The sequence below is a fragment of the Podarcis erhardii genome (genome assembly GCF_964252035.2).
Source record: "Podarcis erhardii genome assembly, chromosome: 3".
Classification (NCBI taxonomy): domain Eukaryota; kingdom Metazoa; phylum Chordata; class Lepidosauria; order Squamata; family Lacertidae; genus Podarcis; species Podarcis erhardii.
Genome location: NC_138507.1, coordinates 105474524 through 105494323, shown reverse-complemented (window position 1 = coordinate 105494323; position 19800 = coordinate 105474524). Strand labels below are relative to the sequence as shown.

Sequence of the window (19800 nt, the reverse complement as noted above, 5' to 3'; positions counted from 1 at the left end):
AGTCACTCTGGGCAGCTCTCAACAGAATATTAAAAACACAATAAAACATCAGACATTAAAAGCTTCCCTAAACAGGGCTGCCTTCAGGTGTCTTCTAAAAGTCAGATACTGTGGTACCTCAGGTTACAGACGCTTCAGACTCAGCTAACCCAGAAATAGTACCTCAGGTTAAGAACTTTGCTTCAGGATGAGAACAGAAATCACGTGGCAGCAGCGGGAGGCCCCATTAGCTAAAGTGGTACCTCACGTTAAGAACAGTTTCAGGTTAAGAATGGACCTCCAGAAAGAATTAAGTTCTTAACCCGAGGTACCACTGTAGTTGTTTACTTCCTGGACATCTGAAGGTAGGGTGTTCCACAGGGCAGGCGCCACTACCGAGAAGGCCCTCTGCCTGGTTCCCTGTGACCTCACTTCTCGCAGTGAGGGAACTGCCCGAAGGCCCTCGGAGCTGGACCTCAGTGTCTGGGCTGAATGATGGGGGTAGAGACGCTCCTTCAGGTATTCTGGGTCGAGGCCGCTTAGGGCTTTAAAGGTCAGCACCAACACTTTGAATTGTGCTCGGAAACGTACTGGGAGCCAATGTAGGTCTTTCAGTTATGTAGTCTCGGCAGCCGCTCCCAGTCACCAGTCTGATTGTGGCAGTCTGGCTGCCACATTCTGGATTAATTGTAGCTTCCTGGTAGCCCCATATAGAGAGCATTGCAGTGGTCCAAGCGGGAGATAACCAGAGTACACACCACTCTGCAGTTCTTTGAAATTACTGTAACCTTTACAAGAGTCTCAGTGCTGAGTTTCCGTAGTGTGTGCCCCTTGCTAAGGGCTGGGCCAGCCGTCCCCTGTGTCCTCAGCCTCCTCTTTTTCTCTCTTTAGGTTTACAGTCTGGGAAGATGAAGCTTCCCCACCCAGAGGGCTGCTCCTCTAAGCTCTACAAGGTGATGCAGCGCTGCTGGGCTCCCAGCCCGAAGGACCGCCCGTCTTTCAGCGAGATTGCCAACATGCTGGGAGAGAGCCCGTCCGAAAGCAAGGCCTGAGCAGGGAGGTGCTGCCCGCCCCTCTCTGGCCGGGGTTGGGACACAGCGGGAGCCTGGCTTTTGGCATTTTGACTGTTACAGACTCCTCAAACCAGGACCTAAGAGTCGAAACCCAAAGGGACCACGGGATTTTTACATGCAGCTCCCACGCGGAGGGTCACAGACGCAGCGGTCCCGAAGGCCTCGAGGCCTCTTTTTTTCCTACCAGGCCCACGCACCCCTGTTCCCTTGCGCCCAACCAGACTGCGCTCCTTCAGGTTCTACCTCCGATAATCCGCAGGGCTAGTTGGAAACAGCGACATCCCAGAGATGAAGGGGAATCTGGGAGCCACCGTGGGCCAGTCACAAAAAGAGAGTCTCTGTGGTGATTCCTCTGTCTCGGGACATCTATCCTTTTCTCCCTCCCCTTGAACAAAACCCCTTTGGGGAATCCTTTTAGCGAAAAGCACAGCCAGGTTCCTTCCAGGAGCTAGAAAGTGTCTTAACATTGGGGGGGGGGTTAGCGTGCAGCATGCTGGGGGCTTTTCCTGTGCTGCTGTGCAGCCCACAAGGTTTTTTTTTGGGGGGGGAGCACTGGGAAGAAGTCTAAAGTAAGCCCTGAGCAACACCCAGGGGGAGGCTGTCGGCTTCTGTATTTACAGCAAAACCGTGCCCCAGCGCCTGCCCAGGTCCACCTTGTGGGTTTGGCATTTCTTGCTGCCTTGATTTATATTTCTCAGTGCAATGGCTTCGGCAGCAGGTACTCCCAACCCTGCGCTTCTGTCATTTTCGAACACCTCCTTCCCCAACCTTCTGCCATATCAGTTGAGCTGACCTAGGAGGCTTTGGAAGGCAACCAGCCCCAGCTCCACTCCCTGGGCTTGTATGCCTTTTCTGAACAGGGTTGAGTGGCTTTTTTGTGTGGCCATATTATCCCCGCCATTTTCTTGGGAGGTTGCCCCCTTCCCCCTTGCACAGAATCTGGTGTCCCACCCACACTGGAAAGGAGACACCCCCCCCCTCCTTGCCTGTCACACGCAGTCCTTTTCTTTCATCCGGCGAGGAACCTGTATATTTATTAAGCAGTCCTTCCACCTCTCTTCTCCTCGTGTCGTCCATCTTGTCAGGCCTTCTGGCACCTCCCTGCGTATCCAAAAAAAACAGAGCAAAGAACACTTAAGTGCCTGGCATATGAAGGAGATTTTTCACTAGCTTTCCTGACTATCCAATGCCGCCTTTTTATATAATTATTTGGGGCAATGTTTGTTTTCCTTTCTTTCTTACGTTTAAAAAAAAAAAGTTGACACCTCTCAGCCTTAGTAATTTTTTTATATATATTATTACTGGAATTGCAGCCTAGAGTCATTTTTTTTTTTTTTTTTTTTTTTTTTTTTTTAGTTTCAGTTTGCTTAAGCGGAGGGGTAGAACAGCCAACAGGTGTTCTTTTTTAAAAACAAATAATATGCTGCTCTCAATAAAGAGTCCCTCACTTTTTAAAAAAACCCATAAGACCAGTCCTGTATTGCTTTTCTCTGCTTCCTCCCCACCCACCCTTTCCCCTCCTAGGTGGATCCTGCTGTCAAGAATAAAGTTATATTTTATTTGAGGCTCCAAGGAAGTCTGGTTGGGTGGAAACTCTCAGCTTGCACAAAGTGACCAGGAATTACTATGTGTATTTGGCAAGACGCAAAGAGTACCGTTCTTCTCCGCATCTGCAACATACCTTTAGTTCCCAAATCTGTCTGTTTGTTGAAATTAAAGCGTTGTCTCTATCGGGGAAGGGCCATAATTCAGTGCTAGAGCATTTCCTTTGCGTGCGAAAGGTCCTAGAGTTGATCTCTGGCGTATGCGGGGAGGCCTGGGAAAGTCACTTACCTGAAACCTTAAGAGAACAGCTTCCCGTAGGCAATACTAAGCCAGGTGGCCCATTTTGTCTGACTCCTCCAAGATGCAAGGAAAGAGATTCTGACGAAACATCAAGAAGAACTTTCTGATGGTAAGAACGGTTAGATAGTGGGACGGACTCCCTCGGGAGGTGGTGGGTTCTCCTTAGAGGTTTTTAAACAGGTTGGATTTTCATTTGTTGGGGATTCTTTAGCAGCGATTGCAAGGGGTTGGACTAGATGACCCTCAGGAACCCTTACTATTCTATTTGCTTTTCAGGAAGGAGAACTTTGCCTTTCGCAGCTTGTAAGGGATATATCACTGCGCAGCCTTCTCTTGACGACAGAATACACAAAGAGATTAGTTTTAAAATTCAGGAATCAGAAATGAAGTTCTTTTCTCTCATCTAACATCAAAGCGTGTTACCAGTAAAACATATTTTTAGAGCAATTCATTTCATTCCCTGGACATTTTCAAATGAAGAACTGAACACATTAGTACAGATTGTACATATGCAAAGTGCCTTTCCCCTCTAGATGTGGTTGGGCGAGCCGTAAAAAGTTTTATCAAATCCTCTCCCGAAGGCAGAACCATCCCCTCTTAACTCCACCTCTCCCCAAAAGACAGATTAACCTACATAATCAATTGAGACTACCATTATTTCTCTATAAACTTCAATTCAGCTGCGCGGTTCCAAGTTTGGGAGCTGCGTCGTCTGAATAAATCGGCTCTACCGTTTTCTATCACTAGTTAGCATGGACCCATGAAGATAATAGTACCATGGAAATCTCTCGTTTCTTATGTTGTAAACCACCCTGAGATCTGTGTTTGAAAGGGTGGTATAGAAATTTAATTAATAATCAAAATTGGTATTGTATTAGATTTTTTCTTTCTTTTAAAAACCACGTACAAAGCTAGCAGGCACACCAACTCCTAGGGGCCAAGGCTGAGGCAGTTTCGCCACCCCCCAATATATTTTTTGAAGTGGCTGGGCCCCCCTCAATATTTGGGGGTGGGGGTGGTCTCTGCCCCCTGGCTCCTCGCAATGTTGCATCCATGACGTCACTGAAAGACAATGGCTGTCCCAAGGTCGCCCAGTGAGCTTCATTGCGGGGGGCACAGGACTTGAACCTGGATCTCCCCAGCCAAATTGCCACACCAGACTGTCTCTCACATATAACAAGAGGTGCAGCTACCAAGAAGACCGCGTCTCGTGCAGCCACACACTTTACCTCAGGCAGCAGACTTTGATGGGTGCATGACAAGATTTATTCAATCCGCTCCAAGAGAACTCCGATAATGTTATTCCTGTTCTGGAAACGTTTGGGCTAAAAGTACACACCGTACCAATTTTAAAGCCTTTTAAAAATATGTCGTTACAAATGCCTCATAGCAGCTTCGGTTTAATTCCTCTAATCCCAGATTTCTGACAACGGCAACAAAAGCCTTAACTTTCCTCTGAAATCCATGGGGAGAGAGGAAGCACAGATGGAGCTAACTTAAGAAGGGAAATCCAGAGACTCAAAACACGCTAGCAGAGAAGGACCTGCTATATTTAGGGCAAAACTGAGCACAGGGCTGATTGTCAGGCATTTGGAAGGGGCTGTGCAAGGGGCTTTGATGGATGTCAATCACCTAGTGCCGGCAGAAATGGCCGATACAGCAGGCCAATAAGTCCCCAGCCTTTGCCCTCTTGCAGCAAGAACACAACAACAACAAAAACAACACTGACTTTTTGAGGTTTGGAAAGTTGTTAGGAAAACGCATCAAAATATTTTGGATGGATGAATGGCTAGTGGGAAGACTTTTTAACCACCCCACAAGCATATTGGGGTGGATGCTAGTTGCTGTTTTAACTGTCCTATAAGCCAGAACAAATGTTCAGACCAGATATAGTCTAATGATTGTGTAAACCCCTTTGCTACAACAGCTCCACTGGCTGCTGGCTTATTTCCAGGCACAATTTGAAGTTCTGCTTATGACTTACATGGCTTAGATCCAAGCTGTCTGGAAGACTGTATCCCCTCATAAGAACTTACTCTGGTTTTGAGATCTTTGGGAGTGGTCCTTCTGTTCCACCACCCTCGCAAGCGTACTTGGTAGGGATGTGGGAGAGAGCCTTCTTGGTGGTAGCTCCCAGATTGTGGAACTTCCTCCCTAGAGAAGCTAGATTGGCTGCCTCCTTGCTGTCCTACCAGCAAGTGTAGACATTCTATTAAGACTATGTTTAATGAGGGGGTTGGTGCCATGCAGTTTCTACTGTAATTGTTTGTATGGTTTTAATAGATGATAATTAGATGATAGATAGATGATAGATAGATGATAGATAGATGATAGATAGATAGATAGATGGTAGATAGATAGATAGATAGATAGATAGATAGATAGATAGATAGATTTAATTCATTCAGTGTTTAATTGCTTTTTAATTATTGTTTTTTTCTATGTTTTTAGCAGCTCTTGTTTTTATCTGTAAGCCGTCCTGAGTGCCATCAGGGAATATGAGGGTATGAATAAGTATACAATAAAAACAACTATAATAAGCTTTGTATTATAAGCAAATCAGGATGACCTAAATTAACAAGTTGTCCTGAGGAGCCCCATGAGGGCAGAAACTTTTAAAAAACAAGAAGCTGCTGAGGTTCTTACGATGCTGCGCTTAATAGTTTTAACTTCTTCCAGGTGATTTTTCTTCAGTTTGCAGTGTTGCACTGGGAGAAGAGAAAACCCAAAAACTTTCTTTTCTTTTCTTTTTTAAAATGCTGCATTTCAGTTATTTTCTACATAGCTTTATTTGACCTCTGATTCATATAAGCTAAGCCCACTGAGAGTCTTACCTTTTGGGTGCCATTCCTCCAATCACCACTGGAGGGCACTGTGTTGTAGGAGAACACCTAGTCTAGGGAAATTCTTTAGGACAGCTTGTTAATAATTGAGAATTTATCCTGATTTCTTTGCAGGCAAACTATGTGACGTTCAGACCTGTTTGCAAAGAGGCTAGGTGACACTTTATCAAAGCAAGTGTTACCTGTCACTTTCTATCTGACATCCCTTTCCGTTCCCCCAAAAGTCCGATTTTGGGGGTGGGGGTTGTTGCACAAGACCGCTCAGTCAGTTGCACAACCTGATTTTGCAGATATTCCGTTGAATCCCACCCCAAAGCTGTGATAGTCTATAGGGCCAGTTGTAGAAGTTATTACAATTTGCTGATCTCCCCATCTGTGTGATTTCTTGAGAAGGATACATGGTTTTCTTAATCTGTTCTGGCTTTACGGTGAGATTTTGAGACCTATTTGATTCCAATTTTCTTTTAGCCGCGATGCCTTTTAGTTAGAAAAATTTGAGCTAGTTTTAGATTATTAGTGGCTATTTTACTGCTATTTAAATGACATTTTTTATAGATTGGCTGGACTTTTGAGTGGTGTGTGTTTTTAAGGACTGTTTTATATTATGGTGTCCTATCTGATATCGTTATTATTATTAGTTCTATTAGTTTTATTGTTATGTAAACTGGCTTGGGAGGGATGTCTTCCTTTTGCTCTGCAAGGCATCTTAAAAGTACTTTGAGAAACAACAACAGGAGAAAACAGCCAGCCCCACCACCACCTTTAGCCAGTATGATCAAAATGTCAATCAAAATGTCTTAAAGGAAAAAGGTGCTAAAAATGGGATCTACCAGGGATATGTGATTTTTCTCATGTGCGTATGAGACCCAAGGAGCCGTATTTAAGGTATAGATCTTTTTTGGAATGGTGCAAATATACAAGAGTTGCATCATCATCATTTATTATTTATACCCAGCCCATCTGGCTGGGTTTCCCCAGCCGCTCTGGGTGGCTTCCAACAAAATATTAAAAATACAATAAAACATTAGACATTAAAAACTTCCCTAAACAGGGCTGCCTTCAGATGTCTTCTAAACGTCAGATAGTTGTTTATTTCCTTGACATTCTGATGGGAGGGCATTCCACAGGGTGGGTGCCACTACCAAGAAGGCCCTCTGCCTGGTTCCCTGTGACCTCACTTCTCGCAGTGAGGGAACTGCCCGAAGGCCCTCGGAGCTGGACCTCAGTGTCTGGGCTGAATGATGGGGGTGGAGACGCTCCTTCAGGTATACTGGACTGAGGCCGTTTAGGGCTTTAAAGGTCAGCACCAACACTTTGAATTGTTCTCAGAAACGTACTGAGAGCCAATGTAGGTCTTTCAAGACCGATGTTATGTGGTCTCTGCGGCCACTTTGTTTTGGTGCCAACTCTTGGGGAGGCGAGTGCAATGGCTGTTCCTAGTGTTGTCAGTGACTCTCCAGCATGGAGGGGTGTAAGAAGAGAGGGAGGTTCCCCTGAAGGATTGGCAAGGTTTGTGGATGACACCAAATTAAATACTTGTACTATATGTAGGCTATAATATATTGCTGAGGGCGCCAGGAGAAGAGAAGAGGGAAGCAAGTCTATGGCCACCAGTTATGTCTATGTCTCATGCAGAAAGTATAGCCAGAGACCTTTTGGCAAATTAAAAAAAAATGAACCCGGACAGAAGTTGTACCCCTGAAAAAGAGGACGTGTCCTGGAAAAAGAGGACACATGGCAAGCCTTGTGAGGAGTTCCAAAGAAGTATGTCCAAACTAAATGAACGGGCATTAAAACTTCAAATGGAGTTCAATGTATGCAAGTGTGATGTGGAGCAGAAAAGTAAATAAATCCAGTTTCTCACTTACGCTTCTGGAATCTGGACTTGCAGAGGCTGTCCAAGAGTGAGACCTTGGGGTTGTCCATGGATATAGCTTGATGAAGAAGTCGACTTAAGTGTGCAGCAGCTGTGCAAAAGGCAAATTCAATGTTAGGAGTCCTTAGGAAAGGAATGAAAAACTGCAAACGACGTAGTGCAGTTTTGCAGATCTATGGTGCGACCACACTTGGAATTGTGCGTGTACAGTTCTGATTGCCACACCTCAAAAAAGGTACTCTAGAGCTGAGGAAGTTGCGGAAAAGGGCAACTAAGTTGGGGTTGGAGCAGATCCCCCGTGAGGTGTCAATATCGGGGGCTTTTAGCTTTACAAACTGCGAGCAAGAGAGAAAAAATAAAGGTGTATAACATGGTGCATGGTTGGGATAACTAAAGGGAAGATGTATTACTGGGGTACCTTGGTTCTCAAACGCTGAAAACCAGGAAGTGTTCCGGGTTTCAAAAGTTTTCTGGAAGCCGAACGTCTGATGCGGCTGTCAGCTATTGTTTTCGGGGCGCCTGCACCAATCAGAAGCTGCGCCTTGGTTTTCAAACATTTTGGAAGTCAGATGGACTTCCGGAACTGATTAAGTTTGGCTCTTTTGTTTTTGCTAATTATTTTGCGTTTTTGTTTTTGAGGCTTCTTCAGTTAATTTGTTTTTGTGACTGTGTGGAACCCAGTTCAGCTACTGATTGATTGATTGATTGATTGATTGATTGTGTGACTATGGAAATGGATAAAAGCCCCCCATCCAAACAATGACTATCATTGGTGCACGTAAGAAAAAAATGTAATTTTATTTTTTATCATCTACAGTACTGTCTTATTTATTTTATAGTATAGTACATTGATTATTATTGGAACGCTGGTGGCGCTGTGGTCTAAACCACAGAGCCTAGGGCTTGCCGATCAGAAGGTCGGCGGTTCGAATCCCCGCAACGGGGTGAGCTCCCGTTGCTCGGTCCCTGCTCCTGCCAACCTAGCAGTTCGAAAGCATGTCAAAGTGCAAGTAGATAAATAGGTACCGCTCTGGCGGGAAGGTAAACGGCGTTTCCGTGCGCTACTCTGGTTCGCCAGAAGCGGCTTAGTCATGCTGGCCACATGACCCGGAAGGTGTACGCTGGCTCCCTCGGCCAATAAAGTGAGATGAGCGCTACAACCCCAGAGTCATCCGCAACTGAATCTAACAGACGTCCCTTTACCTTTACATTGATTATTGCTTTCGTTTTTTGGATCAATGGTCTCGTCAGATGGTAAAATCCATGCCAAATTGCTGTTTTAGGGGTTGTTTTTAAAAGTCTGGAACGGATTAATTTGTTTTGTGTTACTTTCTATGGGAAAGTGTGCCTTGGTTTTGGAACGGACTTACGGAACGGATTGAGTTTGAGAACCAAGGTACCACTGTAACACCCTTCCAGCAAATCAAGAGCGAATGTTCTTTATTGTACAACTGCCCCGCGAGAGGATCAGATGCTCAATAAAAACCAGATATGATCTAACCTGGCGTAAATGTTGTGCAAGCAAATCAAGATGCTCAAGAAACAGGGTTGCTAGAGGGCCCTACAGAAGCTGCTCCAAGTGGCTTTTCCAAAGATGCAGGTAAGTTCTAAATTGGTCCAAGGAGGAGACTCTAGAACTTCAGAGACTGCTTTGAAGTCATCCGGTTGAAAGGTGCCACCCATTCTGATTCTGTGGAAAACCAAAACAGATCCATTGTACTTGAATGCCCAGTCCTCGTTTTTGCAGGTTAGCTTTCTGGAGAAGAGAAGCAAGATCCACACTTTCATTGTTCCTTGCCAAGGACATCTCTTCCGGCAGAGGCCTGCCCTGCCCGCATTTCCATGGCAGCAGAGCCACAGAAGGCAGCAGGAAACAATATTGTGAAATAAATTTAGTATCCTGCATAGTGACAGATTCTGTGGCACTCTTGACAGTTGCTGTGGGAACCGGATCTTGAAAACTCATTAGATTCATGCACAAAATTCAAGTGTGAACTGGAAAAGGCTGCGAGTCCAGGCTAGGGGGCCATTTCAAGACCAGGCAAACTTTGGGGGAAATTCATTGGCTCCGGTTGGCTGTAGAACTGAACCTCTCCTGTGATGCTGTGTTACCTTTACACAGGGGCGGAGCAAGGTGGGTGCGGCCCGCCCCTGGTGTCACCTCCGAGGAAGGGGTGACAAAATGCTGTGCGGCACTCAACGTCGGTGAGAGATGCTGTTGGTTAGGCCCTCAGCTGTAGGGCAGTAGTCATACTCCTTGCCACAAGGCACGTGATCTCTCCCCAAAAAAGCTGAACAACTTTGGCTTCCCCAAAGAAGCTGAACAACCCTGGCTCCCCTCAAAAAATATGAAATAAAGTCAAACCACTTTTTGCAGACAATATTTTTTTAAAAAATGGGGAGGGGGGACAAGAAATTTTCCACACCAGGTACCCTCTGACCTTACTTTGCCACTGCCTTTAGATGGTTCAATACATGGCTTAAAGTGCCAACAGCCAGTTATATGTAATTTACTTACATAAATATTTCTATGCTGACATATCATAAAACATCAGGGTATCTTATGGGAAACCAGTGCAGGTGTTTTAGCTGAGGTGTTGCATATACGTGTGTGTGTGTGTGTGTGTGTGTGTGTGTGTGTGTGTGTGTGAGATAGCTGTCAACTTTTCCCTTTTCTTGTGAGGAATCCTATCCGGAATAAGGGAATTTCCCTTAAATAAAGGGAAACGTTGACAGCTATGGTGTGTGTGCGTATTTTTATTGAATGTTTTTAACATATTAAGCAGTAAAATCCAAACACGTTTATAAAAAGCTCATAAAAAGCAACATATCCAAAAAGAATAGCAGTAAAGGAAATATAAAATAGAATACTCATTATCTGTACCAAACATAATTGTATAAAAAAGATAAAGAAGAAAAAACTGAACAAAAACCTTTGTCACATTTATAGCATATAATTTAAAGAACAGAAAAAAAGAAAGAGAAACTCTCACTTCCCAATCTGACAATTATCTGCAACCACAATTATTCAGAATAAACATTTTGAACATATGCACTCTAAAAAGTTTTTACCAGGGTGTTTTTTTCCTCCAGTGGGAACTCACAGGAACTCAGTTCCAGCACCTCTCAGGTGAGACCCCATTGCCATTATAGGAGAAAAAAGGAGGTGTTGATTGTGAGTTCTGGCCCCTTTTTTCTAGAAAAATAGGACAGGTTTTTACCCTCTGCTGGACGTAACTTTCCCTCCCAAGTCCAACCTTTAACTTTTAATCACTCAGGCAGTGCAATACGATTCTTGTAATGTCCTAGTGATCTAAATTAATATTTCTCCAGTTTCTATATAAAATTTATTATAAAATCCTTTTAACCACTTGTCAGCAATTGTCAGCCAAGTCACAGTCCAAAAATGTTGCGTAACTGATACTCACCCAGTCCTACTTCCTTACAGTTCCTCCCCTCCCCTTACAATTCTTCCAGTCTTTCATCAGCAGAGGTGTCACATATATGTGTGTGTGTGTGTGTGTGTATAGACAGTCACTTTCATGTGACCTTTTATAAAGCATATCTCCTGATTTGTTTGCTCAAAGTTTGTAGATGATGCCGGCTATTTTACTGAGCATTAATTATAATTTGTTTGCGGGGAAGTTATACAATGTGGTGCCAATCCATTGTTATCCCACACTTCCCAGTGCATTTTCCTATCACTTTCCTTATCGCAAAAAACACATCCCAACCTGATTTTGGGATAGTAGCTGGTTTGCTGTACAAGAGTGCCAAATCAATGGTAATTTTGCAACCTGATTTTGCCAGTATGTGATTGACTCCTACCCGAAAACCACAACAGACTGGAAGCTCCATAAATCTCCCAGATTTGAGTTTGCTTCTATCAGCTTGGGAAATCAGGCAATTCCTGATTCAGTGTTTGAAACCTTTGTGTTCCTACAAAGTAATAACCATGTTAAAAAAAAGAGATGATGACCAATGCAGGAGTTAAAGGTAAAGGGACCCCTGATCATTAAATCCAGTTGCGGACAACTCAGGTTGTGATGCTCATTTCGCTTTACTAGCCGAGGGAGCCGGCATACAGCTTCTGGGTCATGTGGCCAGCATGACTAAGCCGCTTCTGGCAAACCACAGCAGTGCACGGAAACACCGTATACCTTTCCGCTAGAGTGGTACCTATTTATCTACTTGCACTCTGACGTGCTTTTGAACTGCTAGGTTGGCAGGAGCAGGGACCGAGCAACGGGAGCTCACCCCATCACAAGGATTCGAACCACCGACTTTCTGATCAGCAAGCCCTAGGCTCTGTGCTTTACACAGGAGTTAAAAGGTAAAGGTAAAGGTAAAGGGACCCATGACCATTAGGTCCAGTCGTGACTGACTCTGGGGTTACGGCGCTCATCTCGCTTTATTGGCTGAGGGAGCCGGCGTACAGCTTCCGGGTCATGTGGCCAGCATGACTAAGCCGCTTCTGGCAAACCACAGCAGTGCACGGAAACACCGTATACCTTCCCGCTGGAGTGGTACCTATTTATCTACTTGCACTCTGACGTGCTTTTGAACTGCTAGGTTGGCAGGAGCAGGGACCGAGCAACGGGAGCTCACCCCATCACAAGGATTCGAACCACCGACTTTCTGATCAGCAAGCCCTAGGCTCTGTGCTTTACACAGGAGTTAAAAGGTAAAGGTAAAGGTAAAGGGACCCATGACCATTAGGTCCAGTCGTGACTGACTCTGGGGTTACGGCGCTCATCTCGCTTTATTGGCTGAGGGAGCCGGCGTACAGCTTCCGGGTCATGTGGCCAGCATGACTAAGCCGCTTCTGGCAAACCACAGCAGTGCACGGAAACACCGTATACCTTCCCGCTGGAGTGGTACCTATTTATCTACTTGCACTCTGACGTGCTTTTGAACTGCTAGGTTGGCAGGAGCAGGGACCGAGCAACGGGAGCTCACCCCATCACGAGGATTCGAACCACCGACTTTCTGATCAGCAAGCCCTAGGCTCTGTGCTTTACACAGGAGTTAAAAGGTAAAGGTAAAGGTAAAGGGACCCATGACCATTAGGTCCAGTCGTGACTGACTCTGGGGTTATGGCGCTCATCTCGCTTTATTGGCTGAAGCAGCCGGCGTACAGCTTCCGGGTCATGTTGCCAGCATGACTAAGCCACTTCTGGCGAACCAAAGCAGCGCACGGAAATGCCGTTTACCTTCCCGTCGGAGTGGTACCTATTTATCTACTTGCACTTTGATGTGCTTTCGAACTGCTAGGTTGGCAGGAGCAGGGACCGAGCAACGGGAGCTCACCCCATCATGGGGATTCGAACCGCCTACCTTCTGATCGGCAAGCCCTAGGCTCTGTGGTTTAACCCACAGCACCACCCGCGTCCCAACAGGAGTTACCATGTGCCTATTTCCAAATAGCCCTCTGAATGCTTCCATGTAGCGACGCATTCTTGGCAATGACAAAAAGTAGACATGTACCACGAATAAACCTTTAATGATTTTATGACCCTGAATCATCTCGATCTGCGTGCAACCAGTTGCATGTAACCATGTTCAGCCATTTGCCCTGTTCTTCAGGAGTTAGTCCTCTACTTGAAGAACTGTTTAGTCTACAGAGATGTTCACATTGCCACCTACTCTGTTTCTATTGCATTCCCCCCTCCACTGGTGTCTAAAGCCACCTCCACCTGTTAGCCGCAATCCATATTGGTCCTGTGGTTTATTGACAAAAGTGGCTGCTTGGTGTGTTTTTTTCTCACCTGCAAAACTGGATGCAGGGCAAAAGGTACAAGCATGAGGAATGGCTAAGGGAGCTGGGCATGTTTAGCCTGGAGAAGAGGAGGTTAAGGGGTGATATGATAGCCATGTTCAAATATATAAAAGGATGTCACATAGAGGAGGGAGGAAGGTTGTTTTCTGCTGCTCCAGAGAAGCGGACACGGAGCAATGGTTCCAAACTACAAGAAAGAAGATTCCACCTAAACATTAGGAAGAACTTCCTGACAGTAAGAGCTGTTCGACAGTGGAATTTGCTGCCAGGGAGTGTGGTGGAGTCTCCTTCTTTGGAGGTCTTTAAGCAGAGGCTTGACAACCATATGTCAGGAGTGCTCTGATGGTGTTTCCTGCTTGGCAGGGGGTTGGACTCGATGGCCCTTGTGGTCTCTTCCAACTCTATGATTCTATGCATGCAAGCACAGGTAGCTTGCTGCATGAATAGGAGTTTGGGTGGCAGTTGTAGGAGTGGGGGAACCAAACAGGTGATGTGCATTGGGTGAGGACTGGTCCGTGCCCCTCCCTTATTTGAACAAAACCATGTAAATGTGGCTCGAAAGGCAGCGGGGTGGGGTGGGGTGGGGGTGACCTCACCATGTTTTAAGCCCCCTAGTGTCAGGACGGCTTAAGTCCAGATTAAAGATTAATAATAATAATAATTTATTATCTGTACCCCACCCAACTGGCTGGGTTTCCCCAGCCACTCTGGGCAGCTTCCAACAAAGATTAAAAATACATCAAAATGTCACACATTAAAAACTTCCCTGAACAGGGCTGCCTTCAGATGTTTTCTAAATGTCAGGTAGTTGTTTATCTCTTTGACATCTGATGGGAGGGCGTTCCACAGGGCGGGCGCCACTACCGAGAAGGCCCTCTGTCTGGTTCCCTGTAGGTTTGCTTCTCACAGTGAGGGAACTGCCAGAAGGCCCTTGGTGCTGGACCTCAGCGTCTGGGCAAAATGATGGGGGTGGAGACACTCCTTCAGGTATACTGGGCCGAAGCTCACTAAGAAGGCAATATACAAAATACAAAAACTGCTAAAAAAACCAAACCCTCCCAAAACCCAGTTAAAAACAGCATGGAAATTTGCAGCAGATAAATTTAAGGGCAGCAGAGAGTAGATACACAGTGCTTTTTTCTAGGGGGGGGGGACGCAGGGGTACACATACCCCTAAACATTTCGTGGATCTTTGTACTTTTATTTATTTTCCCCAATTCGAACTATAAAATGGTGGTTTTATTGAGTCAAAATGAGAGTACCCCTAAACTTTGTTTTTTTAAGAAAAAAAGTAGACACCCATTGCAGAGACCTCATCCTGCTGGGAACGCTTGTCAAACCATAAATGTCTTTGATGTTTTCTTGGGAAGTTCAGATAGTTGGCGCCTGTCATATCTTGACTGGAATGCTGTTCCGCGAAACAGGGATAGCCGTGCTAAAATCTCCAAGCCCCGCTACAAATGCTGATTTGCAGCCACATCAAACCCTTCTCACTAGATAGGATACATGAGAGGTATTCAACCTCTGAATGCGGTATTTTGGGTGCCAAGAGCAAATGGCCCTGACTTTTACACCCCACTAACGAACTCTCAGAAAAGCCCCAAGGCAAATGCAGAACCAATCCTATAAAAAACCCACCTGGTTTTCAGGGGAAGCATAATTAAAACTTTGCAGTGTTAAAAGCTGATGTCACTACTTCCTTCCAAACCCCCACCTACATTTGATAATTCTGATAATTCTGTTAATTACCTTTTTCGCGGTCCCGCCCTGTAGAAAGTGTGTGCAGAATCTCATGTCTACAACCCAACCCCAAATAGCTGCAAGTGTTGTAAAACTCAGGCTTGCAAGCATAGATTGGGTCGTAGGCCAGATAACCCAGTAAATCAAAGTCTGAGCTTGCTGCTTCCGGAGCCAAGGAAAGCAGGCTCCTTTTTCCAGAGCAAGATAAATAACACCACGATTGTCATTTACTGCTGTACTTGCTGGTTCCCTCCCCAAAGGCCTCAGAGACTGGAACTTTTAAAAATTTTAAGTGAATTTAACAGATCTTCAAATTAGAATTGCATTTCCCAGAGGTATGCTCAATTTTATTTTATTTTTGCACCTGCCAACCAGCTACTCATATTCTGTGCTCTGACCAGAAACATGATATTGAACTTTGATGACTATAATTCTATAAATTCTGCCTTTTCCAGAAGCCTATTCATTTGTTCACTCTGCCTCCCACACATGCCATTGGCAGTTGTGTGGTGAGGATGGAGACCAGCTTGTTTCAACAATTTTTTCCAGCTGGATGTGTTTGTGTGTGGGGATATTTTAGATTTGTGCCTTAGGTTTTTATTTCCATTTTTTAAAGTCTACCCTTATTATTATTTTAATTGTTTTGTATGGTTGTAAATCACCTTGAGACACATGAGAGGATTAAAAAAAAATCAAAATCAAAATAAGATGAAACATATAAGCAGGGATGTCCTTGGCAGAACCCCCCTTAGTGGTGATGATGATGATGACGACGACAACAACTTTATTTATACCCTGCCTATCTGGCTGCGTTTCCCCTGCCACTCTGAGTGGCTTCCAACATAACTAAAACCATAATAAAAACATCAATCCTTAAAACCTTTTCTAAACAGGGTTGCCTTCAGATGTCTTCTAAAAGTCAGATATTTGTTTATTTCCTTGACATCTGAAGGGAGGGCGATCCACAGGGAGGGCGCCACTACCGAGAAGGCCCTCTGTCTAGTTCCCTGTAACCTCACTTCTCGGAATGAGGGAACCGCCAGAAGGCCCTCTGCCTGGTTCCTTCCTTGTAACTTCACTTCTTGCAGTGAGGGAACCAGAAGACCCTTGGAGGTAAACCTCAGCGTCCAGGCTGAGTGACGGGGGTGGAGACGCTCCTTCAGGTATACTAAGCTGAGGCCGTTTGGGGTTTTAAAGGTCAGCACCGTGCTCGTAGATGTACTGGATGCCAGTGAAGATCCTTTAGGACCATTGTTACGAATATTGTCCATTCAGCCACTCCTATTCACCAGTCTAGCTGCCACATTCTGGATTAGTTGTAGTTTCCGGGTCACCTTCAAAGGTAGCCCCACGTAGAGCGCATTGCAGTAGTCCAAGCAGGAGATAACTAGAGCATCCACTACTCTGGCGAGGCAGTCTGCGGGCAGGTAGGGTCTCAGCTGCGTACCAGATGGAGCTGGTAGACAGCCACCCTGGACACAGAATTGACCTGCACCTCCATGGATAGCTGTGAGTCCAAATGACTCCCAGGCTGAGCATCTGGTCCTTCAGGGGCACGGTTACCCTGTGCTGTTAAGCTGTTAAGTGGAGAAAAACAGGAGGGGTGGAAATGGAAGAGCACCAGATATGCCTGAAGGCAAGGAGTAAGTTTTGTGTGCATCTGTGTATATGTGAACATGCACACGCACACACGTGCATGAGTTTAAAACTGTCTGCAAATTAATTGAGCAGCAAGACTTATAAACTGCAATTCTCTCTCTCTTCTTTCCTGGCGTAGAATTGCCAGCCAATTTGACCCGGGGGCAAAATTCTTTTCCAATCTGAACAGCAGTGATTAGATTCTGGCTGTAGAAGCAGAAGCACTACGGCTGGCTGCAGATGAACGATGGAAGTATTTCACTGCGCACGTCTGTGGCTAGCAGGAGGCGGCAAGGGCCTCTGCGCATAACCAAAGTGTACTTTGACTGCATTTCAGTTTCTGCGACGCTCCCAAACACCTTTTTACACAATCTTCCTTCTATTAAATACTTCTGATCCCAAATATTTTTGAGATCCAGTTCAGACTCATAACCTGCATGCAGTAATGCGTGAGCATCAATGTGTGAGCTCTCTGTATGCAGGAGGAGGCCTGGTAGGGGTTGTTAGTAGGGGAGCCCCTTTGCTGCACAATGCACATGAAAGAGTGGATGAAGGAAGCATTGTGAGGTGATATCATCTCCTTCGTGTTTACAGTGTTTTGCTCAAACACTCAAAAATATTTAATCACCCATAGAAATGGTCTGCAACCTGCTGTTTGGTTAATGCCAACCTGGGTGCAGTGTTCTTCACCTGGTGCCCATCACTCAATGCCCTTTTGGTTCTGAGATGCTGAAGATGCGCTACCCTTTTATTCTTTGAGAAGTACATAAACACCAAAGGAGGAACTTGGAAGAGTGCCATTATTTCTCTCTTTTCCATGTTCAGATCAACTCTACTGGATCATGACTTTTACCTAGAGCACTTGAAAAAAATGAATTCTGTCTGTGCGCATGCGCAAGCACACATTCTCATTCTGTGCCTGGGTGGGGGGCTCATGTGGTGGAGAGGAAAGAGGGGGCTCATGGCTACAGCTCAAGAACCCAAATGTGCCTATTTGCCTAAAATAAGGTGACCAGATTTTTTTAAAGAGCCCGGGGACACTTTTTTTTTTGAAAATAAAAAAGTTATTGTTTTATTTTATTTTTAAATTAAGAAGTAATAACTTCCTTTTCTGTGGTCTCCTCCGCCGCGCGGCCTTCCTCTGGGTCCCAGCCTGCTCTCTTGGGAGTGCTAGCCGCTGTGGAGTAGGCCCGGGTTGGGCCTGGGCTCAGCCATGTGTCCTTCCCCTCCCGGTGCTCCCCTACCTCTTCTTCTCAGCGGCAGCAGCTGCTCTCCTCCTTCTCCCTGCATCGGCTCTGGGGTTTTCCTGGCCCCGGAGCACCGCTGGGCAGTCAGCCGGGTTCTCCTGCTCCCGTCTCGATATGGGTCGCAGGAGGGGAGTCAGCAGTTCCCCCAGTTGACGTGCCAGGCATCCCCGGTCCCCCCTCGTCAGTGGCAGCGGCAGTCTCAATAGCCCGGAGCCAGCCTGGTAGCGCAGCTGGCTCTGGCTGGCTTCATGAGATGCTCGCTGCTGTGGTGCCCACCATTTTTTCCTACCATCTGTGACTGGATTAAAGACTTTCTGATAGATCGGACACAAACACAGTGAGGATTGGACGTGTAACATCTAATTCCTTAAAAATCAGCACTGGCACACGACAGGGATGTGTGCTAAGTCCCTACCTGTATTCATTGTATACATACGATTGTGTATCATCTGACCCGTCTATTACAATTATTAAGTCTGCAGATGACACCACCATAATGGGTTTAATAACAGGTGGAGACGAATCAGCGTACAGAGGGGAGGTCCAAAAAATATCTACATGGTGCCTTTGGAACAACTTGCACATTAATATCAGCAAGACAAAGGAGATGGTGTTGGACTTTCGGAGGAAGAGAGGAGAACTAGCCCTGCTGTACATCGGGGAGGGCTGTGTGGAGAGTCTCTTCCTTTAAATTCCTAGGAGTTTATCTCAGTGAAGACCTTCTTGGAAAATAAATACAACCCAGGTGGTTAAGAAAGCCCAACAGAGACTCCATCTCCTCAGAGTCTTGTGGAAGAACAATGTCAATCAACATCTGATGATCTCCTTCTACCAGTCCACAATAGAAAGTTTCCTTTCATACTGCAACACAGTGTGGTACGCTGGTTTGACATCATCTGATAGCAAGTGCCTACAGAGGGTGGTGAATACAGCACAAGATATTATGGGCTGTCCCATGAATCCACTGGATGAAATAGCGGAAGAACGTTGCCTCAGGAGAGTGAGGAAAATTTTCAGGGATGATTCACACCCTGGCCGGCACTTTCTTGATCTCCTATCCTCAGGCAGAAGACACAGAAGCATGATTAGTCGCACCAACAGGGTAAAGAACACCTATCCGTGGGCTGTTAGGCTGCTGAATGAAAATATAACAACAGGGCAACTGACTTTCGGGTTTGGTGGTGTGCTTCAGTAAACAAGGGGAATTAAGACTAAGAGAGCTGAGTGGGGGGTGCTCATGTAATCTCACTGTATACAAGTGACAATAAAGTATTTCAATTTCAATTTTGCATATGATGTGCCTTGTGCTGTTAAAGCAATCATGCAACATTCATTCCCTACTAATAAATCTACAACACTTAAAATATAAATCCGGGGACATTAAATGAAATCCAGGGACATTCCGGGGACGGATTTTGTCTGGGGATAGATTTGTAAATCCGGGGACTGTCCCCGGGAAACAGGGATGTCTGGTAACCATAGCCTTAAAAGGTTAGTGCCCCCAGAGTTAGTGGAAGTGATGATAAATTGCAGCGGCAGAGGCAAGAGTAGCTGAAAAACAAACCAAGCTTTGGAGTAACGAGCCACAATTTGTATGCCCTTTTGCAAGATGACTTGTGATTTGTGGAACAAACAGTGGTTAAAACAAACCATGGCTTAGTGTTATAAGCCATTTAAATACCAGCCAACAACTAGGCCACATAACCACCTAAAATTTTCCCAAAAATAAGCTGATAGTGATTTATATTCTTAAATAAAAGACACATCATAGACAAGTTAT

At 45.4% G+C, this 19800-nt stretch overlaps 1 protein-coding gene and 1 long non-coding RNA gene across 2 annotated transcripts in view; one reads left to right on the top strand and one right to left on the bottom strand.

Annotated features, from left to right (window-relative positions):
- PTK7 (protein tyrosine kinase 7 (inactive)) overlaps positions 1-2519 on the top strand; it is a 110579-nt gene extending 108060 nt beyond the window's left edge. Inside the window, exon 20 of the mRNA XM_081854565.1 lies at positions 871-2519. Coding sequence (XP_081710691.1) covers positions 871-1031 — 161 coding nt within the window. The 3' untranslated portion in view covers positions 1032-2519. The remainder of the gene's footprint in view (positions 1-870) is intronic.
- LOC309338152 lies at positions 2305-3724 on the bottom strand. Its single transcript, XR_014154765.1, has 2 exons — positions 2986-3724; positions 2305-2951 (listed from the first exon to the last, which is right to left on the bottom strand). It is a non-coding gene; the product is annotated as an uncharacterized lncRNA (long non-coding RNA).
- Between the last annotated feature and the right edge of the window lie 16076 nt (positions 3725-19800).